This window comes from Rattus rattus, chromosome 1, assembly GCF_011064425.1.
Source record: "Rattus rattus isolate New Zealand chromosome 1, Rrattus_CSIRO_v1, whole genome shotgun sequence".
NCBI classification, from domain to species: Eukaryota; Metazoa; Chordata; class Mammalia; order Rodentia; family Muridae; genus Rattus; species Rattus rattus.
In genome coordinates, this window is record NC_046154.1 from 4,594,058 (window position 1) to 4,620,303 (window position 26,246).

The 26,246-nt window shown below is 49.2% G+C and overlaps 2 protein-coding genes across 2 annotated transcripts in view; one reads left to right on the plus strand and one right to left on the minus strand.

The window, feature by feature from the left end:
* The window catches only part of LOC116891772 (ubiquitin-conjugating enzyme E2 R2), a 618,378-nt gene that overhangs the window by 222,560 nt on the left and 369,572 nt on the right, over positions 1–26,246 (minus strand). The gene's annotated exons all lie outside the window — the stretch shown is intronic.
* Positions 1,334–25,246, plus strand: Ttll10 (tubulin tyrosine ligase like 10). The gene is made up of 14 exons (XM_032892813.1): positions 1,334–1,359; positions 10,518–10,580; positions 11,819–12,240; positions 12,896–12,976; positions 13,062–13,194; positions 13,549–13,667; positions 13,745–13,871; positions 15,189–15,274; positions 15,730–15,901; positions 16,818–16,989; positions 17,512–17,652; positions 22,368–22,484; positions 22,801–22,894; positions 23,178–25,246. Exons 3-14 carry the CDS (start codon positions 11,898–11,900, stop codon positions 23,630–23,632), a joined length of 2,040 nt encoding a protein of 679 aa, XP_032748704.1. The 5' UTR covers positions 1,334–1,359; positions 10,518–10,580; positions 11,819–11,897; the 3' UTR covers positions 23,633–25,246.

The window sequence follows — 26,246 nt, forward strand, 5'->3', positions numbered from 1 at the left end:
CCAAGCGCTAGGGCTCAGGAGACAGGTCTTTCATAATTAGGAGTTTCCAGCAGAGCTGTTGAGTTTGTTATGGAAAATAGTTGGGCCTCCTGGGATCTTTCTGCTGGTTTGGCTAATTGCTGGGGTCGTTTGTCGTTTCATTATAGGTCCTTCCCCTGGGAGCCTAAGAAACAAACATGTCTGGTGGAGTCATGGGGAACGCTTAGAAAGGGACTCAGTGGTTTCATCCCTAGACTACTCTAGGGCCAAACCCTCCCAGCCCCAGAACCAGAGACCATATGTCCTTCCAAGCCCTAACAAGAAACCTTGCACCACTAGTCTGATTGTTACTGGGTCGTTTGTTGTTGTTGTTTTGCTTTTTTAGACAGGGTTTATTCTGTGTAGCCCTAGCTCCTGAAACTTGCTTTGTAGATCAGGCTGGTCTTGAACCCAGGGATCCACCTGGAGTGCTGAGGTTAAAGGCAAACACCATTATGCCTTGCTTTAGACTAAGAACTCTATAGTCAATGTCTATCCAAATTAGGGTTCTTAGGGCTGTAATAAGCTTTATGCCAGGCCAGTCCTACTTTAAAAAAGGCCCCAGTAATACCTATGACCCCAGTATGTGTCTGTGGAGGTCTAAGGCAACCTGCTCATCGAGAGGGGCTAGGAGAATGCAGTTTCTTCAAGCTCTGGTCAGTAGTAGATGCTGAGATCCAGTCAGAGGCAGCGCCACAGCTGTGGGCTCGGGCCTGAGCGGTCTGATGCATATATACAACATATGACCCCACCTTTCCCCTTCTAAAACAGCCTGCACCGCTCCTGGATCTTGAAAGGAGCTGCTGCCTACAGCTGCTCCCGTGGCCTGGGCCTAGGTGATTAGCTGCCCATGCACCATGTCCCACAGGGGCCTCCCTACCCTGGTTTTTGTTCAACCTGGGCTTGGCGGGCAAGGTGGGGGCAGGAATGTGTGGGCCTACCGCCCCCTTGCCTGCGTCACCAGAGCTGCCTCCCTCTTAGCCTATCAGAGCCCCCGGGGGACACACCTGTTGGGGGCCAGGAGCAGAGATTGGCTGGCAGGCAACAGACACCTGCATTGGGCGGGGTGAGTAGCTACATGTAAGGCGAGCCCAGGCCACACTGTCCTTCCCCTTCCTGGCTGAGAGCAGTTTCTTTCCTCCTCATTGTCCCCGAGTTGTCGACCTGTGCCAGTTCACTGTGCACCTTAGTTTTCTTTGTGTCTGAGACTCACCTGGAGGGGAGACAGTCATTCTTTCCTGTGACTCCCCAGCTACAGCGCCTGAGGCTGAATCCTGGCTGAGGGAAAGTTTGGGTTGATGCCAAAGCTGGTCGTCCAGCCCTATCCACCACTGCTGACAGGTATATGGGGGTGATGGATGCCCAAGTTTCTCCATATCCTTTATAAACCTTAGTTTACACCCCACCTAGTGGGTTCTAGACACAGGCACAGTGCTGCCTCAATACTGGGGGTGGAGCAGCTTGCAGCTCTGCACAGCACTGGAGGATCCTGTCAGGAACCTGTTGGGGCAGGTAGGGGCAGGCAGGAGGGAGGCCAGACAGGCCTGAGAATACCACTCTGTAAGGAGAGACTGGAGGGCCCCTGCGTGTTTGACATGGAGTAGGACGAATGGTGGTGACAAAGTTGCGATTGCAGATCAGCCTCTGTCTAGTGAGCTGTGGTGAAGCAGAGCAGAGCAGGTCTTCCTTTCCAAGAAGAAAGCGGCTTCTTCAACTGTGCTACAGCTGGGATTCAGATGTGAAGCCATCTTGGGCTAGGCTTGGGAGCCTCCAGGGGTCCACAGGCTGCATCTTTAGACCGGGTGGGTTCAAACACCTGGAGAGGAGAAAACAGACTCCTGCCATTCCCGGAAATACAGCCTTCTGGAAAGTTCTTTCTTAAAGCAGCCACTGCTGTTCCTGAGACACTTTTTCCACCGAGGTAGGCTGCTGCCTCAGAGGTGGGTGCGGGGAAGGGTGCGGCTGGCGGGCATGAAGACCTCATCTCCGTTGGTGGGTTTCTGTGCTGGGAAGGGCTTGCTTTTGCCAGCAGCTGTGACCCAGAGTGACCTGCGGTCAGAGGTTGCCTGAGACCTTTAGGTTGGTGACAGTGTGAAATCAGAATTGGTCAGTCTGGCACTCTGGCTTTTTCTCACTGTTCTTTTCTGAGGTGTTAACAAAGCCGGGATCATACTGGAGAAGACAGAGCAGGTTCCTCAAACCATTACTCCAGATCAGGGCCAAAGTCCATTTAAAAGATTTTTTTTCCCCCTTTACATTGCCAAATAGCACAGCAGCTATGAACAGCCAGCTATGTAAATGTCTGGTTTGAGGAACATGTAGCCTGTGCTATGTCGTCCAGGCATGCTCAGCCTTGTGTTTGTACCCAGATGGCTAACTCTTGAGTTTAAACTTAGGAGCTGATAGCATTGAAGGGAAGTAGGGTTAGTTTCTTTGGGCATAACCTAGAGTATGTTGTTTGATTGTTCTTGAACAAAATCCATAGGACGTAAGAGTGCAGTGTTTTGATTAATGTGTGGTGACTTTTCAGGCCTTTTTTAGGCTGAGCATCCGGAAAAGTAGTTCAGGTTTGTTTTGTGTTTCTGGTAACCTAGATAAAAATGTTGTACCAATTGGCCGGTTGTTGAGTTAAGCAAAATGTTTTGCATTTATGGAAATGCAAATGAGTCGTAAAATATGGCTATAGTCCATTGTTAATTTCCAGACATCTCGGTAATTTGCAAATATTTTATTTGCAAAATCGATTTGTCAGGACGTTCATAGTGTTTAGGATCAGGTAAAATGGCCTAAGGGAGTTCCCCAGTCTCCGGAGGCTGGTACTCAGAGAGGCAGTGAACTTGGAGGGTTTGCTATACAACCGAAGGGCTGAGGGACAATGCTGACCGCTGTGTGGATGAAATGGCGGCTTTGCCTTGAAGACACGTAGTTCCAACAGACGCTAAGAAGTAGCCTGAGTGGAGACAAGACAAGTCTTTCCTGCCCCCGCCCCCCACAGCCGCTGGCATCTAAGTTTGGCTGATCTGCTGTAGGAGAGGTTGAATTTCAGAGCTTTGTTCTCTGGCTTCACCATTGATTAAGGCCCGTTGGGCAAGTTAACCAGCGACTCACTTTTTCACACTGGGATTGCATTCCTCTGCCACAAATCCCCAACCTTCTCTGTATTTGCAGGTGAGGAGGATCAAGGCACTCTGGAAAGGGGGAGGGTGCTTGCTGCAGAAGAGCCTTGGGGGCCCTAGGCTTCTGGATCCATTCCTCGGTTTTCCTAAACTAAGCCTAGTAGATGCTCATAATTAACTAGCTGTGGGGGACCACGACCTGAACCTCACTTTCGAGGTACGGCTGACCAGATGGGCGCCAACCACACAGGCTCCAAATAGAATCTGTTTTTTCTTTTCATTTCTTGACCTATGGCTGCAATTCTGTCATGTTCTTGACTCTCCCTTACCCTTGTGTGGATAAAGCAGGGTCTCCCCCATACTCAGCAGTGATTTGATACCAAGACAACCATTCCCAATTCATGTCTGGGCACCTACCTGCCCCTGTATCTCTCAGCCTACTAGGTAAGAACAGGGTTCAGCGTACAGAGGATGGTCTGATCTTTTGACTTATGGCCTGGCCAGCTTTGTATTTGGCGGGGTCCCCTAGCCTTCCATGTGCTCTAAGAAGTGCTCTCTCTGAGTAGTCAAGGACACAGGGACACCAGGCTCTGTCTTCTCTGTATCTTCGACACAACCAGAAGGGGGAAAGGCAACATCCTTGGTGCTAACCCTCATCCAGTTCTGTTTGTGGCTCTGAAACCACAAGGATAACTAAAATGCCACTTAGTTCTCAAATAGAAGCCTTAGTTTGCCAAAGCTCAAAAAGAAAAAAAAAACAAAAAGTCCTTTTTGAAGCACTGATTTTTATGGGTCTGGTAGGATAGAGCTAAAAAAGCTCACAGAAAGGGGAGTGTATCTGGCAGGTTTTTGAGAGCATAGGGATATGCTTGTGAGGGATAGACAAAGTCAAGACAATGTCTAAAACCCTAGGCTCCTATAGAGTGTCATCCCCATCTAGGCCTGTGCTCAGGTCAGGTCCTCTGAGAAATGTTGGCTTTGAGGAGAGAGGCTGGAAAACCAGCAGCTGCCTGGAGGCAGTGAGACCTTTGTTGTGATCCAAGGAAATGAAGCCAGGGCTTGAGCCACCTGTGTTGCCTCTGCGGTAGATACCAGAAAAACACGAGAAGAAATACTTGTGTGAAGACAGAGATGGGATGAGCAGAAGCACAGACCGAGTCTCTTTCAGTCCCATGTATCCCTGGGGCAGGTGTTCAGTTTCCTATCTCTGTGTGGGAACTATAGGCTTTGTCCTTAGCAACACCAGGATCAAAGAGTACTCTTGTTCCAAACACCCGTATGCAGATGTGGCTTGGCACTGCAGGTCTTTGCGTATGTGATTATTGTACTTCTGTTGGGGGCTGCTGTTCCCATATGCTTGAAGTGTCAGTTCCCAAACCGTCAGACGATAAATCCCACTACCTGGTCCTTCATCCCAGTATCCTTCTTGGGTCCCCAAAAAGGCAAAAGGGGAGGATGGGCAGGAAAGTAGACTTGAGCAGTATCCTGGAGACAGAGGCCCGTTGGGTGAGTCTCATCAACCTTAAATACACTGTGGACCCTAATGGCACTGGGCCTGATGTCTAGGCTATTCCGTAGTGAATATACATAGATGGAGGGCCTATCACGACCCAATCCTGGTTGCATGGAACTCAACATAGCCTGCCTCCCAGCTCTTTGCCTGTCAGCCTCTGGGAAGGACTGTTTGATCCTCCAGAGTTCTCAGCTGGGCCCCAAGCTCATCCACTGCAGGCCAGGTTTGGCTGGACAGGGGAGCTTATCTATGGCCATGGGGGCTAAGCCCTTCTTCTGGGCCTCATAGAGAGGCAAACGGAGGCCTCAGTGCCCATGAGACCCTCATCCTAATTATTTCCCATCTAATTTCCAAAAGAGAACTCGATTTTACTTCAAGCTGTTGAGCTCCCCACTGCCTGTCTTTGGAGATGACAGGTGCTGTAGGGTCTGCCCTCCAGAATGAAGGGCTTCCTGCTGTTATCCTGAGGGTGCCCACCTTCTGCAGTGCTCTGGAGATTAAGACACTTAGGCATCTGGGCCTTGCCCGTGGAATCTAGTCATCTTCAACTCCCTGCTAGGCGGCCTCCATATCCAACTTGGGCAGCCGTGGCCATCTTACTGGGCAGCATTGGATAGTGTCTGATCTCTAATACTGCCTGGTAATGATGACGGCGGAGCCCTGCACGCAGCAATGGAGCCGCCTCCTGATCCCAGCCTCCAGGGGCTCCAGTTCCACACCTCACCTACCCTATCCAAGGTAGGGCTATGGGGCAGAAAGTTAACCTTGAGGATGGAGGGGATGGGGGGATTTAGGGAGAGCTCTCCCAAACCAGGCACCTCTGAGAGCCTCTCTATATCCTGGGATGAGGGGTTCCTCCCATTGTCCTGGGGGTGCCCCCTCCCAATATCCTGGGGATTAGGACACTCAGGAACCTGGGTCCTGCCTACAACACCCAGGCAGGTGCTGCCACCACACCTAGCAGGTGTGGGCTGGGTGGAGCTGAGACAAAGGCTCTAAAGGGCTAAGTCTCAGCCTGGGCTCTGAGGGCCTCATGCCAAAAACTGCCTCACCCAGATCTAGGAGCTGTGTACTAACTGACCCCTCTAGTCGGGCTACTCAAGCCTGGGATGCCCTACCTTCCTGCATCAAGTGAGTACTGACCTAGAGGCCAACAGCACCTCCCACATGTGCACTGAGCCAGTGTGCCACAGTCCCCTTGCTTTGAACAAAGCAGACAGTATGAGTCAGGGTCAACCTCTCTGCTGGCTTATTCCAATGCATATACAGTCTCTGGCTGTTCATGGCATCAGGTCTCCACTGGGCCTCCCTGAGGGTGGAAACCACATATCCTGCTCTGTGTCTTCCTACCAAAGCATACCTGGGCCTCTGTGGGCATCTTACCGGACAGTGCTGGATTTCTTGGCTTGACTCTAACACTGTCTGGTAACGATGTTCAAAGGTGACCCAACACTCGCCGAAGACAGGCTGATGATACACACTTGTCTTAGCTCCTGGACTCCAGATAGGCCAAGGCCGTGGATGAGCTGGGCTTGCAGAGGACCTATCTCAGCTCTACAGCTCAGCAGCCAGTGGGGGCTGGACTTTGTCCAAGGTGGGAACCCTTGTCTATTACTTCATGTTGGGGAAAGGGATGGTTTCCCTATGCCAGGGGTACTGGGTAAAGGCAGTTTGTCACTCATTCCCAGAGCAGCAATGCCCATCTTTGCCAACTCCCCTGCTGGCTAGATTTGGGGGTTCCTCGATTTCTAGAGAGACTGCCAGGGTTAGTGAGGATGCTGGGCTAGGTAAGGAGACGTGGTGGATAACAGTTAGCATAAGGACTGTTATTGTCAGTGCCTACGGGACCAGTGGGCAAGGGTGGGTTCAGGGACCTGAGCCTGGTACACGGGATTGTGATGTCATCAGCTGTTTCCTAATTAAGGACAAGGAATCTCCATTACTTCCCAATGGCTGTCCCAGAATAGGAACTTTGCCCCAAACCAGACTCCGAGATTACTTCTTATCTTTCTTTACTTGAAGCCAGAGTACAGGGCCAGGGAGCCCCACCCAGCATCAGCCTAGATGGCTCTTCCTGGGGAAAGAGTCTGTTCCCGGCTTTAATGTTACTCATTAAGCTGACAGCCATTCAGAAAGCCAAAGAGGGGCTGTCAAGCGTTTGCCAAATAAGAGTGAGCACCCACAGACTTTCACACTTGAGGAACAGGCAGCTGAGTTGGGGCCTGGTAGGAAAGAAAGTCCTTAGAGTAGCCCCAGGTCCTAGAAGGGCGAACCCCAAGGGGTCCTTGGACCAGAGCAGGCAGGAAGCCAACCCCTGCCTTCCTTCTACAGGTATCAAATCAGGATTAACTGCCCAGATGGGGAGCCCCTTGTACAATGCACTGCCTGCTGATGGATGTCTTACCAGACATGGTTAGATCTGGATGTATCTGTCTAATACTGTCTGGTAATGCCGTCCATCCATGGCCTTATCGCCGCCGGAGACGACATCCTCACCACCTCATGGACAATGGGTAGAGACAAGGCCTTAGTCCATCTATCATAACTGTCCAGGGCTGGGGCTACCAAGCCCCCTATCCAAACAGACCACAGTTTAAATCTACAGCTCCCCCTGGACCTGATTGCCTTCTTCTGACGCTGTGATAATTTTCTGTCATAGCCATAGCAGATTGAGGCCCCTGTATCTGTCCTTTTCAGGACTAGTTGGTGGGGCTGTCACAGTGCTATTGCCCCCCATAGCCCACTGGACTCCACACAGAGGGACCTCAAGCTGTAGTCACCTGTCCCCTGCATATTCTATAGCCCCTGAACTATCAACATTGGTATGGGACCAGGGAAGATCTAAAACCTTGGTCCTCAGTCTGCTCTCTGAAATTCTCAGGTCATGGGACCCAAGGGGAATAAAAATGGTTCTAACTACTGTGCCCAAACCCAGGGTGGAAAATAGGTATATGGGTTTCAGGGACAGGGGTACTGCTAAGGTGCCAGACCAGATAGTGGCTCATACCCAGGAATAAGCAGAAGGCTGCGTTACTCTGTATTGTCAGCCTGCTCATGAGCTCTCTCTATGCAGCCCACCCCTGGCTCTCAGGATCAGAGAGCCATCCTTCAATCTAACTCTGGATGTTGAATAGCCCAACCTTAAAGACCACCCACCCCGTGTCCCTGAGAATTTTCAAAAGACTGTTTCTAAAACTGTCACTCTAGAATGACACTCTCCACCCTTACGTCATTTGCTGTGGTAAGAAATAGAAATGAACCTCTTAGACTCCGTGTGTAGGCCGTTTGCTTCAGTACCTAGACTCCTGCAAACCTCAAGTTGGTCAATACAGCCTGAGTCCAGCAGCCTACCTCACCCACTCCTCTCTTGACGGAATCCAACATGCTCTGGCAGGTTTCTTAGTCCTGGTCAGGCCATTCCCTCCAAAGAGCCATTATAGGGAGACTGGACTTTGCCTCCCACTGAAACCTGCTATGCCCTAAATGAGTGACTGAATCCTGCATTGGAAGTTCTATCTACATGGCTGAGGGACTTGTCTGCCCATTGTGCACTCTGTAATAGGTGGTCTCCTTATTGTCATCTCTTGAAGCATTGTAAATAAAATATAAGCCAAAAAAAAAATCTCTGTAAGGCAATAAATTGTGTGATTTGTGAAATTTTACTTTGATCACCTCATTTTTGACCATACAAAACATTAACAAGCAGCTTTGCAAAGGATCAAGCTGAGAACACGGGGATTCCAGTGATCTGTGCAAAGAACCTATGAAAGAGAGACATAGGGCTTATTCTACCTAGCCAGTTACCACACAAACCGACTCTGGTATGTAATATGTACTCTAGGACATACCAAGGACAAGTAATCCATGAAAATGGGGGCTCCAATCTCAGCCAAGTGTCAGCATTGGAGTGAGAATGGGGTGTTTTGTGCAGCAACCAAGTCCAGGGTATTATGAATGTAAAAGCAATCTCTCCACCCCTGAGCTACATCTCCAGTTCCTGGAGTGTGAAGTAAAAATACCCTGCATACCCAGGATCAGAGACTGCTGGCTACTTGTCCAGAGCCTCTCCAGGGTGGGGTGTGCTGCCTGTCCAGGCCTGGAGGCTATAAGCCCCACATAACTCAGTCCCGGGCTTAGTAAAAGTGCTATATGCCCCATCCCACCTGCAGTCCCACTGTACTACTAGTCTAGAGCAGAGAGGTCTCTTAAACCAGCACTGGACTGACCCCAGCACAGCATAGGAAGGGCAGATCAATGACGGTAAGCAGTCCCACAAATAGAGAGTGACAGCCTTGGGGCACCCTATCCCAGTAGGACTCTGGGCACAGCTGAGAGATGGTGCTCTTCCAGACCAGCCGAGCACAAGCTCCCACACTGGCAGCTTAGAGTAGGGAAGAGACCTCAAGGGAAGAGCCACATGAGTGACTGGGCATGCCCAGTTTCTAAGGGGATTCAAGAGCCCCTTAAGATGGGCAGAACCACAAAAGAACCTGAAGGTGGGGAGATTTAGAAGGTAGCTGAAAACAACAGTTGTTTTCCAGAATTTCCAAGATATTCCCCCAAGGCCCTTGGTGGGAGTCCTCATATGTCCTCTTAGTTCACAGGTCCTGTGTCTTACAGCCACATACCCTTATCTCTGCTCCCCTCTGAGGTCATCAGTCACTGGGTTTAGAGTACACCTGGTTGATGCAAGATGACTGCACCTAAGATCCTAACTCAGTCACACCTGTACAGATCTCTATTTTTGAAAAGGCACGGTCATGGACTCCAGGACTCATGATATGGTCCTGAGTTTCGGAAGCACCGTGTAGTCCCTGTCAAGGTCTTGTGATGCTTACAAGGCCCTGAAAGATGACAGGGATGTGGGGTCCATATGGCTGGAAACTCGAGGTCAGAAGCAGGAGTCACACCAGGTCCCACGTTTCCCCAACAGGAAACTACATATTGGCATCAAACCCACTTTGAGCCGTGCTTGGTGCCAGATCCTAGATCTTTAGGTCTGGATTAAGGAAGTCCCTGTGAATACTCAAAAATCATCTTGGAAGAATTCACGGAAGGATAGATGAAGTGGGCTATGCCCCAGATTCAGATGGGGTGGGGGTGTATACAAGACCCTTACTCAGCCACAGCATCCCGTCAGCCTCCTCAGATCAATTTGACCCCCATTCTCCACCACTTGCTTTGCCCAACTTCTGTAAGGCTGCCCCTCAGCTCACACAATGGCCCCTTTCACCATCCACCTAAAACTCTTGTTTACCTTTGGGCAGCTGCTGAATCATAGTTCCCTAGTAATAGTTGCCTGGAGACGGTTGTCAGGTCACCACTGTTGTATCCCAGCAAAGGATTCCTAAGACCTTGCAGAGCAGGTAAGAGAGACTTGCTGGTTACCAGCTGAGGGTCCTGACTAGGATTGAGGCTGAGTCCTTGCTCTCCTGAGCCTTATTTTTTGACCCTTTCTGGTAGTAGATAAACAGAAGAGAGGACTGGGCAGCTTGACTGAGCTAAGCCTTCTGCTAAGGCCACTCTCCAAACCCCAGTGTTTTGGCCAAGAAAGGCGTGTCTGGGGGAGGGGTGGGACTGGTCCACGTGGGCAACTCAAGTTTTGGGGAGGTTTGGGATTCCTTAGAAGAAGCTTTTTGCCTAGAGCCATGTCTGTCTCCCCCAGAACTGACCCCCCAGAAGGGCCACCTGAGATCCACAGAGAACGCATCCCCAGACAGTGAGCGCTGCTTGGGAGGCACCAGCCCTTCAAAAAAAAAAAAAAAAAATGTCAGCACCTTCTCAGAGCCCTGTGTTGTCAAACGTGTGTGTGTCTGGAGAAAACTTGAGCAGACCACTGACGTGGTCATTTTCTCGGCCATCTTCTTCAGGTTTAAACGCATCTCCTGCTTGTACCGGGGTGTGATTTCCTGCCATTCTTTATATCTGAACAGGTAAAAATGTTTATTTTACTGTAAAACTTCCTTTCTGGATCCTGGGTCTTGTCCTCAGAGAGACCCTGAAACATGCTTTCTAGATAATTTTTGAGGGAGGGTTTCATGAAGCTCAAGCTGGTTGTCAACTTAGGTGGTGAAAGATGACCTTGACTTTCTGATCCTCCTCAAGTACGGGGTTTGTAACTGTGCAGCACATTCCTGTTTCATGGGGTTCAGGGAGTCAGATCTTGGGTTTCATATATGCTGTGCAGTGCTGTATCAACTGACCTACATCATGAGCCCTTGCTATGATCTTTGTTTCACAGGGCCTCTCTACGTAGCCTAGGCTAGCTTCAAACTTTCGTCAATCTCCTGTTTTCTGCCTCCCAAGTGCTGGGATTACAGGCTTGTGTCACCACACCTAGCCTAGTTTTAGTAAATATGAATGACAAGAAATAGTTATTCATAGCTGAATTCAGTGTTAAAATAACAAGAATGGGAAGCTAAGAGAGTGATCAGCAGAAATCTCTCTCTCTCTCTCTCTCTCTCTCTCTCTCTCACACACACACACACACACACACACACACACACACACACACACACACACACACACCTACACCTACACTCCTGCCCAGTTCTAAAGCTCCTATCAGCCTCCAGGCACTCCTGGATTCTTCCATTTTTGCAGCCTGTCCGCCTCAGAGGTCTGAGTTTCTCGTTCCAGGATTTCTCTCCATCCTACAGAACTTTTTGGATTTTTTTTTTCTTCTCCTGTTGATTTGGTGGGGGCAGAATTGCTAGACATACGTAATGCCTGAATGGCTTGACTCTCCAATGGTTGCTGTTATTTGGCCTTTCTTTGCTGTCAGTCGAGCCACAGACCTGCCTTCCTCCTCAGAGCTGACCTGCTCCTGTCCAAAGGCCTCAACTCGTCTTTCCCTTCTCAGTCACGCTGCCGTCTCTTCACTCACCCCACCCAACAACTTGGGTTTATTTCCTTGATGTGAGGCACAAACTTTTGCCTAGGAATTAATTTAAAATGCCCTAAAATGTTTCAAAGATGTTATAAATAGAGGAAAAGGACAGTATCTGGAGCAGGGGTGCTAAGGGACGAAGAGTTGATGGTAGACAGGTTGTTATGAGCCCTTAGGTAGCCATGAACTGATAGGACCTTTGGGGCTTGGAGCCTCTTTGACCTTCAAGTGTGCAGATACACACCCTACCAGCAGCAAGGCTGATGGGCAACCTCTTTGCAGCAGACAAAGAGGCCACACTCATCGAGGCCAGGACAGTCTTGGCCGAAGAAAACTCACTAGGCAGAGGCGGGATGCAAAGATGCCCTTACACCCACCGGCCAGAAGGCCTCACGGCCATCGCAGAAATGGAAGTGAGGCACAAACTGAAGCTACAATCCAGGATACAGGGAGGCTTCCTTGCCCAAGAAGGGTGGGTGCGACTGTCTGTCCCATCCAAGGGCTGGGACATCGGGCTGCTCGAAGACCCCGAAGGGGTGTAGGGACTACATCTGCCTCAAGGGCTCCACGTACTGGTGCCCTTATGCCTGCAACGCGCAACCGTCCAAGATTCATCCACTACCGGGTTCAACCCCCTCGGACCCATGTCAGCTTCAAGAGACCCAAACGGTCCAGGACCCATCAATCCCACACTAAGGTGCCAGGTGAATACAGAGGGGCTCTGGGACTGGTTACACATACTCTCAAGTCAGGGCCTCCAGGGAATGCATCTCAGAGGGAAGAGATTAGGCTCATACTAGACCATGCCCAGCCAGCCAACCAAGCAGGCTCTGAGAGAAGTTAACAAGGGTCCACATACTAGGGACACTATGCTCAAGAATCTGCAAGCTTTACCTGTCCGTGCCATCACAGTGGGCACTCACTACCTCAAACCCATTTAGTGCAGTTTCTCATCTCCTGGTTGACCATAGACTCTGAGTCACCCATGATGTCATCATAGACATTGTGACCCCTGCCCTCTGGAGACATCCCCACATCATGTTTGTATGGGCTCCTGTCTCACACTCTAGCCCACTCCCTGCATGGAGCCTTTCCTACTGGTAAGGAGGGTGCAGGTGGGGCCACCCTCTTCACTCCCAATGTAGTCTCCACACGACACGTGGGCTCTGCCCGACTTAAGGCTGATGATGTCTCCTTTCTTGGGTGTAATGACCCTCAGGCCTCCTGGTCAGGTCTGTGTTGGGCTGAAGAAAAGTCCAGAGGGGCCGGGTTAGTTCCCAGCAGCTGCTGGCATTGGCTGGGCTCAGGCAGATTGAATGGGTACCTGCCCTTTCCCCACCTGACACCACTGGTCTCCAGGCTGGACCCATGAGAAACGGATGGGGAGCAGTGTCGAGGAAGGGCTCCGGCCTGAGCTAAGTCAGCTGGAACAAGATGCAGGTGGGGCTTCTGGCAGCTGGGAGGGGCAGGAAAACCCTACTGAGTCAGAAACCCCAGGGCCTCTGATCATCCCACCTACCCACAGACAACCTAGGGGAAGAAGAAGCTGCCAGGCTCCCGGTGACTCCCCTGAATGGGCTCCTGATGGAAGGAGACAAGCATCCCAATCCTGGTCAGGGCCCTTTCTTCTACATCGGAGGCACCAATGGAGCGTCAATGTGAGTGGAGTTTGGGTAGCTTGGTCTGGATTCTCACCCCTATCTTGGATCTGGCCCAAGATGTTGCTGTAGGGGAGCTGGAGAGACGGCTCAGTGGTTAAGAGCACTGACTGCTCTTCCAGAGGTCTTGAGTTCAAATCCCAGCAACCACATGGTGGCTCACAACCATCTGTAATGAGATCTGATGCCCTCTCCTGGTATGTCTGAAAACAGCTACAGTGTACTCATATATAATAAATAGATAAATCTTTTTTTTTTTTAAAAAAAAAGATGTTGCTGTAGGCAGTCATTTCTGCCATGCCTTCTTCAGGGAACCCTAAGTCCCCCCAGTTACTGCTGCCTTCTACCCTGCAGAATCAGCAACTACTGTGAGAGCAAGGGCTGGCAACGCACTCAGGACAGTCGCTGTGAGGACTACAAGCTAAAGTGGTGTGAGATCAAGTGCAGGGACAACTACTGCAGCTTCCGGGAAGGTAGGGGACATCCCTGAGGGGAAGGGATGTGGCACAGCCTTAAGGTGTCATCCACATTTCCCCTTTTGTCTCACCAGGCCAGCAGCTGCTGTTCCAGCTTCCCAACAACAAGCTGCTTACTACCAAGATCGGGTTGCTCAGTGCTCTGCGGGAGCATGCACGCACTTTGAGCAAAGCCAGGCTAATGCCCAGTACCCAGGCCAAGTGAGCCCACTCTGCCCAGCCCCAGAGGCACACCCACTTCCACCTCCATCTGTCTCTTAGGACTATTTTCCCCACTTCACAAACTCACCACTCCCTCTGTAGCTCCTCGGCATTCACTGTCCTACCCAGGATGTGGATCAATTACTAGACCTGAGCACTCTCTTCACGTGTTCTACTTCTCTCCCCGCTGATCTTCCAGTCTGCCTCTCCTCCAGCCCGTGCCCACCATTCCCAACTCAGATATCTACTCTACGCCTACAACAGCCACCCATGGATATCCCCCAGTATTTGTCCCACCCCTAGTCATCCCCCAGGAGTCATCCATTGCTCCCCTAACCCTCACTTATCCATCATTTTGTTCTTTCTTTCTTCATCCAAATTCCTCTACCATTTAGCCAAGCTGAACCACTCGTTGGTTCACTGATTACTTGCCCACATCTAGCTACTCATCCAATCAACTGCCCCTTGAGGTAGCTTTTACATCATGGACACTCACAACACCATCTTGATATCTGCGTGTCCACTTCCTACTCACTTGCACCAGCAACTCAGAGCCATTTTCTTTTCTTTTGTTTTTTTTTTGGTTCTTTTTTTCGGAGCTGGGGACCGAACCCAGGGCCTTGCGCTTCCTAGGCAAGGGCTCTACCACTGAGCTAAATCCCCAACCATTCAGAGCCATTTTTCTAAGGCATCCATCTGCCCACCTACCTCTATGCCCATCTGTACTTTCTTTTTTTTTTTTTTTTTTTTTTTTTTTTTTTTTCTTTTTTTTTGGAGCTGGGGACCGAACCCAGGGCCTTGCGCTTTCTAGGCAAGCGCTCTACCACTGAGCCAAATCCCCAACCCCCCATCTGTACTTTCATTTTGTACATCTCACCCACATCTCCAAACGTGCTAGAGGTAGGTACTCAGACCAGGATTTATGTCCCTTTGGGATGCAGATTTGAGAAGGGTGCCTTGGCCCACAGAAGTAGACAGCTGGGAGGTACTGTCTTGGCTCTGAGAACCAACCAACATAGAAGAGGACAATTGGGAGGGAGAGAGAGAGAGCAGGGGGACGGGACAGAGGAACCACGGTGGGTTTGGTAGCTAGAAGGTTGGCTAGTGCTGGAGAGGCTGCAAGTATGAGACACACAAAAGTGTTCTACAAGGGTATATTGTGAGCATAGGCCTTACAAAAGAAATAGCTGAGAAGGCTGGCAGACACAACAATAAATACCCCTTCCAGCTAGCCTACAGGTCAAACTACCAGAACACCAGCCATATCTGAGACTAGAGGACAATCCTTTTCATGTTTTACCTCCTTGCTCTTCCAAGGGTCCTGAAAATGGATGAGTTTTTCCCAGAGACCTATCGGCTGGACATCAGGGATGAGAGACAGGCTTTCTTCACTATGTTTGATGGTGAGAGTCCCCTGGGTAGGGCCAGGCACACTAGAAGGGCAGACAAGATTAGGTCTGGACCCTAGCAGGGTGGGGCAGGGCCAGACCAGGGAAAAGAACAGTTCTTGAGAGGAAAAATGAAGCCAGGGCTTGGGATCCTAGTGGTATCTGGTGTTGAGGAGTGGGAGAAAGAGGGTTGTGGCCTTAGTTAGAGGTAGGAGTGTGGCAGGGACAGGGCTGTGGAAGGATCATGGGTATGATCAAGGTGAGACGGTATAGTCTTCTGACCTGGGTAATCAGGGTAATCAGACAGTGAACTCAGGGTAGGATCAGGGTTGGATCCAGCTTGGCTGTTTGGTGTGGTTCAGGGCTGAGGGGAAAGGGTAATGAAAGGGAAGGTCAGGGCCAGGGCAGGGTGAGGGATGGGAGGGGCAAGGAGTACTCAGGGCCACAGGCTCCGGGGTTACTCCCTGCAGAAACCCAGATGTGGATCTGCAAGCCTACAGCCTCCAACCAGGGAAAGGGCATCTTTCTGATCAGGAGCCAAGAGGAGGCTGCTGCCCTGCAGGCCAAGACCCAGAGCATTGAGGATGACCCCATCTACCGCAAGATGCCCTTCCGTGCACCCCAGGCGCGAGTGGTGCAGAGGTGTGGGCATGGATGCCAGGAAGGACTTGGGTCTCAGCAGGGATAACCCAGACTGGCTGTTGCCTGTGAATACTGCTGATAGTTGTCAGTAGTGCTGCAGAGCAACCCTTGGCCATAGCAGGCTGCAGTACCTCCTAACCAACACCCAACCAACCTGCCTGGAGCAGCCGACATCCAGACCTGTGCAGGGGTGGGGGTGGGGTGGGGTGTCACATTATCTGGGGTAGCAGGCAAGACTGCCCTCTAAACAGAGGCTCCAGGGGAGGGTTAGCCAAGGAGGGTTTGGCCCCTTTGTCCTCTTCCCTGCAACTGTCTTTCCTATTCTTCAGTCCAGCCAGCCAGCCAGCCACAGCCTATCTGCAACACAGAGCTGACCAATGACTCATCCGCCTACAGTGGGGTCCAGATCCTTAGTTTCACATGGGACTGGGAGGGAAAACTTAGCTCACACTTAGAAAGGTCCCAATAGAGCCTTATCCTCTACCAACATGGACCCTTTCTCTGGCCACAACTGCTGTCTGCTACCCTTTTCCCCTTCCATAGAGCCCTTCCAAGCATGCTCTCCCTACCTTTAGTCTTGAAGACGTGGTTTCCTATGTCACCCTCTCCCTTCACCAAAGCCATTCACTATTCACAGGTCCAATGTCAGCCTTCCTCCTCCCTTCCACAGGGGCCCAATCTACTCCCATAAGCTTCCTAGTAAGAGCTGCACCAGACACTTTGAGTGGGTAAAGATTTGGTCATGATGTCCTCTTCTTAATTCCTTTGAACAGTTCAAAGTCCTCTAACCATGTTCGGCCAGTGGTCATGACTGGGACAGGTGGGAGGCAATGAGGAAATGGTCCTTGTGGGGATGACAGATCTAGGCCAACCGGCCAAACAACTCAGCCCCAGGTGCCCCTGTGGTACCCCCTAGATATGTCCAGAACCCGCTGCTGCTAGATGGGAAGAAGTTTGATGTGCGCTCCTACATGCTCATTGCCTGCGCCATGCCCTACATGGTCTTTTTTGGCCATGGCTATGCCCGCCTCACCCTCAGCCTGTATAACCCTCATTCCAGTGACCTCAGTGGTCATTTGACCAATCAGGTAAGAACCCCTTGTAGGAGAAGTCCTTTTCCTATAGGTGTGGATGACCTCAGAGAAAGACTTACATTGTTTGGGAACACAGAGGAAGGAAGGATCTAGTTATAGACTCCCTGCCTACGTGTGGAAGTAGCCCAGCAGCTACTTCCTTTTGCCCCAACAGATGCAGAAGTACCTTAGAGCCTAAATCCCCAAGTCAGCTGCCATTATTGTGCTGATCAAAGGCCTAATTAATGGGAGAACCTAGAACAAGGATTCCTCGTTCAGGGTTTGTGGGGATTTGCTGACTGGGAAGTTTCAAGGCATAAAGGTGTATGCACAAGGGTCTCATAGGCAGTTCTCATGGGACATGGGAATGGCGTTCTGGAGAGGATCAGAGAAGGAGAAGGTCTGTGGAGTCTAGTGTTTTGTTTTCAGAGAAAGTGGATATGTATAGAACATAGAACACCTTCATAGAGTTGTACTCAGGTGTTGCTTTCTGAGGGATACCTACAGAGGGTGACTTGTGCTCTGCTTGTGCTGTAGTTCATGCAGAAGAAGAGTCCCCTGTACATGCTGCTGAAAGACAGCACCGTGTGGAGCATGGAGCACCTCAACCGATACATCAATGAAAAATTTAGGAAGTCCAAGGGCCTCCCCAGAGATTGGGTCTTCACCACCTTCACGGTCAGTCTAACTTTAAGTTGTGTTTTGTGTGCATATTGCCTATGGGCTGGGCTAGGCATGTGGCTTTTTATGAGTCCCTGGAGCATGTGTGGTTGAACTGAAGCCATGCCTAATTTTTCCAGGTGTAATTTTCTATATCAAGTTGAAGGGGCAAAAGTAGACATTCTTGTATTTCTCCTGATGTGAGGGGAAGGCTCACAAATTCCCTTCTCTCCCTAGTTTGCTAAGCATTTTTAAGGGTAGGATGCTGAGTAATGTAAAATGCTGTTCCTATACTGATTAAGACGGTCATGTGCTATTTTTCCTTCATTCTATTCATGAGTATTGCATTGATCAGTTTTCACTACTCTTACATTTCTGGGATAAATTCCAGGTGGTGGTAGTCTATAATAATTCAACTGTACTTCAAAGTTTGATTTTATTGTATTTAAGTGTTTTTGTGTTGATGCACATAAGTAATCCTGACCTATGGCTTTTCTTTAGTGTTTTATCTGATTTTGATATAAAAATGTATCATACCCCTTTTATATATAAAATATCTGAAATAATCAGTCTATTTGTAGAAAAGGTTTATTCTGGCGTCACAGTCTAAGGGGTTTGGAGTCTGAGCAGGGTGTACCGCCTTATCTCCTGTGATAATCAGCCCTGCTCAAATGTGAGAGATTGTAGATGGGAACCTCAGAAACTATAAAACAAAAATCTTTCCTCTTTGAAAGCAGTTCTCTCAGGTGTTTGTTACAGTGAGAAAAACAAAAACAATACTTGACATACTCTGTGAAAACAGCCTGAACTTCCCTTTGTGGGAAGGTTTGTCACTGTGTCTTTCCGCCCCTCTCAACCTCATTTGATTGCTGTCTACTAAGATTTTCTATTCTTGTTTGCTGTTAGATTTTTTCTATTTACTTGTTAACTTTTCCTAGGGATTTTTCCAGTTCTCCTTGATTATACAACACGTTTAGTCTACATACACTTACAGTATTTCCTTAAATTTGTTTTACTATGCTGGGCGTGCTGTTGCATACCTTTAATCAGAACATTTGGGAGGCGGAGGCCAGCAGATCTCAGAGTTTGAAACCAGTCTTGTCTGTAGCATTCCGGGCCAATAATAGTTACATGATGAGATCTACCAGGTCATGGGGGAGAAGAGGAGAGGAGAGAGAAGAAAAAGAGGAAGAGTTAGAAAAAGAGGAGGAGGAAAAGGGGAGGGGAGGAGGGGGAGGAGGAGCAGCAGCAGAAGGAGGAGGAAAAAAGGGAAGTTGAGAAAGAGAAAGCCAGGAGTCAGGTAGAGTAACAAAACCGGTAACCCTGCCATTTGTGAGGTAGAAACAGGAGTATCAGTAACTCAAAGTCACCATCTACACAGAGAGTTCAAAGATTTTCTGGTCTCTTTGAGATTCTGGTTCAAACAAATCTAAGTGTGCTAAGATTATGCTCTGGGGTAGAACATTCACCTAGCATGCACAAGAACCCACTACACAGAAAAACAAATTGATGAAAACTTTTAATCCCAATATGTGCTGTATCTTAAAAATGTTCTCATGAGGCTGAGAAGATGGCTCTGTAGTTAAGGATGTATCCAACATCCATATAAAAAGTAAGATGTGTGCTTTGCATACCTGTAACCCCAGCACTGAAGAGTGGTGACAGGTAGACCCTAAGATCTTGCTGTCTAACCGCCTAGCTGAAAGAGAGATTATAGTTCACTGAGAAACTGTCTCGAGGCAATAAGAGTGATAAAAGGAGACACCCTAGGTCTCGATGTGCTCTCTGGAGGAATATGCACAACTGTGCCCTTCTGCATACTCACATGCATGTACCACACCACACCACACCACACCACACCACACCACACGGGCAGGCCCACATGCACACACACACAACCTTCTTATGCATTTGAAAAGATCATGTAACTCACTGTTCAATAGAAGGCCCATAAAGGTCTGTGGAGTCTAGTGTTTTGTTTTCAGAGAAAGTGGATATGTATAGAATATAGAACACCTTCATAGAGTTGTACTCAGGTGTTGCTTTCTGACCTCAACATTCTAACCATGACATATGTATGCCTGCGCTCATACGCATTATGTAAACACAATAATATTTAAAGTAAGGGTTGGTAAGGTAGCTTAGGTAGTACTCAGGGGTGCTTGATGTCAAACCCAACAACCTGAGTTTCATTCCAGGACCCATATGGTGGAAGTTCTAAAAGTTGTCCTTTGACCTCTACTTGTGTGCTGTAACCCTCCATACCTCCCCCAAAAGGATGTAAAAAATGTATTTAACACTGAGTGTGGTGGCATATGTCTTTAATCTTAGCACTTAGGAGGCAGAGGCGAGCAGATGTCTTATGAGTTTGAGGCTAGCCTGGTCTACATAGCAAGTTCTAGGCTAGTCAAGGCTACTAGACTGAGTCTTAAGACATCATAAGGCTTGTGTGGCAAGTGTCTTTACCCACTAAGTCATTTTGTTAGTCCCCTTTAAATAAATACTCTGTGTGTGTGTGTGTGTGTGTGTGTGTATGTGTGTGTGTGTGTATGTGCACATGTGCACGCGCACGCTGTGTATCTATGTGTAGCACATATAATATGGAGGCCTTTAGTCGATGTCATATGTCTTTATTTTTTGAGACAGGGTCTCTTACTGAACCTGAAGGTCATCAATTAAGCTAAAATGGCTAGACCATAAGCTTCAGAGATCTATCTGCCTGTCTTACCACCACTGCCACCACCATCAGAGACTAGGGTTATAAGCATTCAACTGTCATGCCTGACTTTTTATATTGGTTCTAGGGGACCGAGCTCAATCTGTGTTTGTACAGCTGGCACTTTTCCAATTAAGCTTCCATTTTGGCAGCCTCTGGAGATAGAATTCTTGGTTGTAGTTCTTTCTTTCAGCGCTTTGAAAATGACATTTCGTTGCCTCGCAATTTGTGATGAGAAATCAACTATTAATCTTATTGGGTATCCTTTTTATGTGATGGATTGCTTCTCACTGATTTTAACATTCTTTCCTCTTTATGATTTTGTATGTGCGTGTGTTCCTCATGTGCGTGGGCATATGTGTACAACGACGGAGGCCAGAGGTCAAATGTTCCTCAGGTGTCAATCATCCTTTTTTAAGACAGAGTCATACTCATTGGTTTGAAGTTTTCTGATTAGATAAGGCATCGAACCTCAGATATATGTTTGTCTCTGCCTTCCCTGCATAAGGATTACAGATAAAGAGTCATCACACGAGCTTACGTGGGTTCTCAGGACTGAACTCAGGCCCTCATGCCTGTATACCATGTACTTTGCTGACTGGCTATCTTCCAAGCCCTCTCTTCTTTTGAAAGTTTTCTTATGATATAACAAGCCTAGAATTTATTCTGCTTGGGCTTCATTACACAATTTAAAGTTAGAGATCAAATTTAGGAACCTTCCTGCCATTTCCTACAAGGCAGTTCCCTTCCTTTCCTCCTGGGGTTCTCAGTAGATATAGTATTTGCTAGATTAGTTCCCATCTCCAGGCTTCTGAAGCTTAATTTTTTTCCATTACTTTTTAGTTTCTCTGTACTAGACAATTTCAATTGAGTCGCTTTCAAAACACTTGAATTTATGGACCCCTCTAGTGATCAGGCAAGCCAGAAATAGCAAAGAATCGTGTAATCCTTCTGCTTTGGTTTGCTCGGTCTGGGATTACAGGCATGTGCTACTATGCCCAGTTCTGTGATTTTAAAAAATATTGTTTTATGTATGGATGTTTTGCGTATATGTATGTCTGTATACTAAATGCATGCCTGGTGCCCACAGAGGGCAGATAAGGATGTCAGGACTGGAGTTACGGATGCCGTGATGTATGTGCTTGGAATTGAACACAGGTCCTCTGGAAGAGCAAAGCAAGCACGCAGCACACAACCACGGAGCCGTCTCTTAAGCTCCAAGATCTGTGATATTTCTTTTTTCTTTCTTTTCTTTTTCTTTTCTTTTTTAAGAATTGTAGTCACCATAATTTTTTACTCCAGGTATTCTAGTCTATTCCCCTTTATACTTTATATCGCTTTACATTTTTAATCGTGTTTTTAAAAAAAAATGGAGTAGGGGGTGCTTGTGCCCTGAGTACACACCATGCACATTTTTAGATGTCAGAGGACAACATGTGGGGGTCGCTTCTCTTTCTATTTTGTGATCAAACTGACGGCATCAGGTGCCTTTACCCGCTGATCATTTTAATGGCTTCTGTAATCTGCATCTCTTCCAATGAAGATATTTCCTGTTTGGTGAGACATCATTCTCAACTCTCCTTTGGTGTTTTCGAAAGGAGTCTTTCAAAGAACCCCAAAATTTAAGAAAACAAATAATTTGTAAGGTAGACGTGCTCTGCTATTTCTGATAGCGAGATGTATTTTTTCGTGGAATGAGTCTAACTAGGACAACTTGAAATGCTATAATGTTCTCCATCCCTGACCAGGGTGTGTGCTCTAGTCTGTCTCTCCCGCTGCAAGTTCTAATTTCCTTCACTTTTGTATCTCCTAGTACTTACCTCACAGTAGAAGCTCCATGATTTTGTTGAATGAGTTTCTGACTGTGGGTCTGTGACTCTGTGTTGAAGTGTGGGCAGTTTCAGCTGTGCAGGTGAGGGTGAGGGTGCAAGAAAAAGGTGTGACTGACTGTTCAGGCCTAGGAGATTTCATCTGGGCCAACAGGTGACAGCAGGAAACCTCCCTACTTCACCCACAGAAGCGGATGCAGCAGATCATGTCCCACTGCTTCCTGGCTGTCAAGTCCAAGCTGGAGTGCAAGCTGGGTTACTTTGACCTCATTGGCTGTGATTTCCTGATTGATGAAAACTTCAAGGTGCTGTCTTGGGAAGAGGAGGTCTGGTAGGCAGGTGTACGGAGGTAGGGCCCTTCTGTGCGTTGAGCACATAAGGGTACCCAGTGGGTGGACTCAGCCCTAGATTTGGATGTATGTGTGAAGCTGGTCTCCTACTGGAACTGAGCAGCTCTCAAGATCAGTCTTAATTCCTTGAGCAAACGAGGGGAACAAAACCATGGAAAGATACAATCTGCCCAGAATCCCATGGCTTAATCGGGACCAGAGTCCCCACCTTCTTAACGGCCAACTGGACAGTAGGTGGGTAGAGAATGAGGCTGACCACTGTCTGCCACAGGTGTGGCTGCTGGAGATGAACTCCAACCCTGCCCTACATACCAATTGTGAAGTCCTGAAGGAGGTGATTCCTGGAGTGGTTATGGAGACCTTGGGTGAGCTCAGGGCAGTCCCACACCACAATTTCCCATATACTTTTCCCCAGTTCTGGGTACCCCATCCTATTTGCCTCCAAGTTCAGACTCAAGTCTGGCTTTCCAGCACTTCATAATCTGCATGGCAGCCAAACCCTCTGCTCATACTTCTGTCACTTCACCCACCTACATCCAATCCCTCATGAACCCCTCTCCTCCTCCCTTGTTTCCAGACGTGCGGAGAGGTTGCTACCTCCAAATTGCCCTCTCACCATTCACCTTGTCGTCCCCTGCCTTCCCACAGACCTGGCGCTTGAGACCTGCCAAAAGAGTTTGCACAGTCAGAAGATGCTGCCTCTGCAGTCACAGCGTCGCTTTGTGCTCCTTTACAATGGCGAGACTACAGACTTGTGGCCGCGCTTGGGGAGCTCACGCCCACCTATCCGCTTGCCTTATGCTAACTCTAACCATGCCCGGTCCACCTACGAAATCTCATCCTCTTCGCTTACCTCAACACGTGTCACTATCGCAGACCGGCCTGCGGCACGCAAGTCGATGTCTTCCAGAACAGCTCCTATTTGCACCTCCCGCAAATCGCGGCTGTCTGACTCGGGCGGTGTCTCCACAGAGGAGTCTGAGGCCTCTGTTTGTTCTGGGCTCCCGGAAGGCAGCAGGGACGCAGCCCGGGAACCCTCCCTGGGGCCAACTGAGGAAGAGCGAGAGGAGGAACAGAGGAGCACGAGCCATCGAGGCTCCTAGCAGCCACAAGCATCCAGTGGCCCTGCGCTTTGCCATGCCCTCTCCAGGACCTATAAAAGCTACTTTGTGACAAATGCGACCTCCAGAAACCGATCCCATATGGGCGCCCCAAGCTCTTCTGTCCCCACTTCTCTCTTTGCTCCTTGATTGTCCTTAGAGGAAGGTGAGGGGAGCAGGCAGAATGGGAATGAGTTCTTCAGGAAGGGAAAAACTCCCCTGATCTCTTTTTCCTTCTCTGGGGCAGCTCACCAAACCCTGGGTCCCCGTTTGTGGCTCTCTGTTACTCATTCTGTAGGAACCTCCTGAAACTCCATGGCCTTCTTGACCTCTGCAGCCTAGCACTAGGACCCACCCACTGTTCTATGGAGTCCCTAGGAAAGGTCTTGGATGCCCATGGAACTCTGGAAGGCCCCACCTTACCCCATTACTATTCTGGTGCAGAGCGGAAGTTCGTCCTTATCCTGCCCAAGACCTATCTTCTGGACTTTCAGACACTTTGTGGAACACTGTCTACAGCCAAAGCCCCCATTTCCCTACAAAGGCCTGGAGTTTGTCAGGCATGAGAGGCACAAAGGAGTTGGCTGTGACAGGACAGTTTCCAGGAATGACTACTCTAAACTGATATTAGTGATTAGAGCATTCTCTAATGCTCGTGCCCCTAGTTAGTTAGCATGGGGGTTTGAAAGGGGAACACTGACCACTTCAAACCTCTGAGGTGTCCACATCTTACACCAAAGCATCCAGAACACTGCCGGTAAGTTCCTCCAGTCAAACCCTGTCCTCTGAAGTTATCCCACCCCTGCAAAACTCCAAAAGGACTTTCCACAGACTTCCGGAAGGTCCTTCCCAGCTTGAATCCTCTCTTGCATATCCTTGCCCTCACTTCTGACCTTTAGTTAGTCCTAATCATCAAAGCCTAGCTCTACCACAAGTGGGAGGAGCGCCAGACTGGTCCCTGTTGTTTAGTGGAGCAAAGTCCCTCAGTGGGTAAGGAAATCTTCCTGGCACAGTAGTCTCAACTGTGGCACGGTTTCTAAGCTACAATGGCCCGGCCACCACTAGAGGGCTCTGTCTACAGCAGAGGAACCTTTTAACAGGAAAACAAAAGGAACTGAGGCTCATAGAGGTAAAGTGAGGCTCTCAGGTCCCAGAGGAAATGATCACGGAGACCCTACTTTAGTTTGTGAACATCCCACATCTTTCCACAACCTCCACGACCCTTCTCCATTCAGACTGTCCATTCCACTCCGGGTGTTTCAGCCTACTCTTCTAAGTTCAGTCTTCCCGTTGCGGCCTAGAGCATGAGGGCAAGGTGAAGTGTAAGCAGTCTCGTCCTCATGTGACCAAGTTCAGTGTCTTCTATAGCAGATTGTGGTTCCTCTTGGAAAGAACCTGTCCGGGCCTGTGGGTCTCCGGGTGTCTGCTCTGAAGTCCACCAAGCTAGGAAAATGAGTCTCTGTGGAGCCTAAGCGCCTTGACCGGTTACTGGGGTCAGGGCAACATTTCTGCTGGTTTCCATGGTGCTACATAGCCATGTCCCCTGGGGACACCTGTCACTGCATTCTCAACTGTGCCACCTATGTGTTTCCATAGCCTCACAGTTCTTCGACCAAGTCAGAGCTGTGTCCCTTGATGGCATCGCCAGTGTCATAAATATTTCTGGTCCCAGCTGCCATATGGAGCTGCAGCCCTGCCCCCCACCCCCAGGGCAGTGTTAAGAAGTCAGGAGAGGTGGTAAAGCACTCAGGAAGGAGGTGCTTCCACTGCTGCTGTGGGGACATGAAGCCTCTACCGGGACCCTGATGTGATAAATGCCTGTTGGCAGTAGCCTATCTGGTTCAAACAGGGCCTCTGCCAACCGTGGGCTGTCCAAAGGCTTGAGTTACCTGCTACTCTTCATTCCTGGCAGCTGCAGAGCATGCCAATGAATAAACATCTCAGAGACCTGCTTCTGTTCACCCCATCCACCCTCATCAGGTCCTCAAGCCCTTATAGCCAACAAGTCTCCCGGAACCCTGAGTTTAGGACCACATGGAGCTCTGAGGAGTGATGGGCTGTAGGGCATCTGAGCATCTAGCCACCTGGCAGATTCAAGGCATTTCTAATATTCAAATATGTCAGGACCAGGGCTCAGGGAGCTAGTGATGGTTGTGTCAAGACTGGTCTGCCTTACGTGATTGCCACTGGGGTTGGTGACCCAAGGAGAATAGGGCTCCCGACAGCTTACTGTGTCTCTCACTCTTTCCCTCCCCTCCTTGGAGGGTATCCCGTGGCTCTACCATTAAAGTTCATCCACCATCAGAAGATACAGGGAATTGGACTGTTCACGTCTCTGACCCAAGCACCTTGTATCTCAAGTTGTCTCTGCAGCCAGCACAGACCTTTACCACACTCCAGCCTCCCTCAGGGTCTGGAGTTTTCTGAGCACCTTAGTTTCAGCCAAACAATAGTGGGACATCTTAAACACCTACCCACTCCAGTCTCTCCCCATCTAAGAAGGGTCCAGAATAGATAGCGCCGGCTCTTCAGAAAAGGATCCCAATTCATGGGGCTTCTTGGAAAGATAAGCTGTGTGGTGGTTTGCCCAGGGAGTGGCACTTTTTAGGTGTAACCT

Coding starts and splice junctions, on each gene's coding strand:
- Ttll10 (XM_032892813.1), top strand. CDS start 11,898: ATGCCCTTACACCCACCGGCCAGAAGGCCTCACGGCCATCGCAGAAAT. Junction 13,872..15,188: donor ATGCCCAGTACCCAGGCCAA/GTGAGCCCACTC, acceptor TGCTCTTCCAAG/GGTCCTGAAAATGGATGAGT. Junction 22,895..23,177: donor AGTGGTTATGGAGACCTTGG/GTGAGCTCAGGG, acceptor GCCTTCCCACAG/ACCTGGCGCTTGAGACCTGC.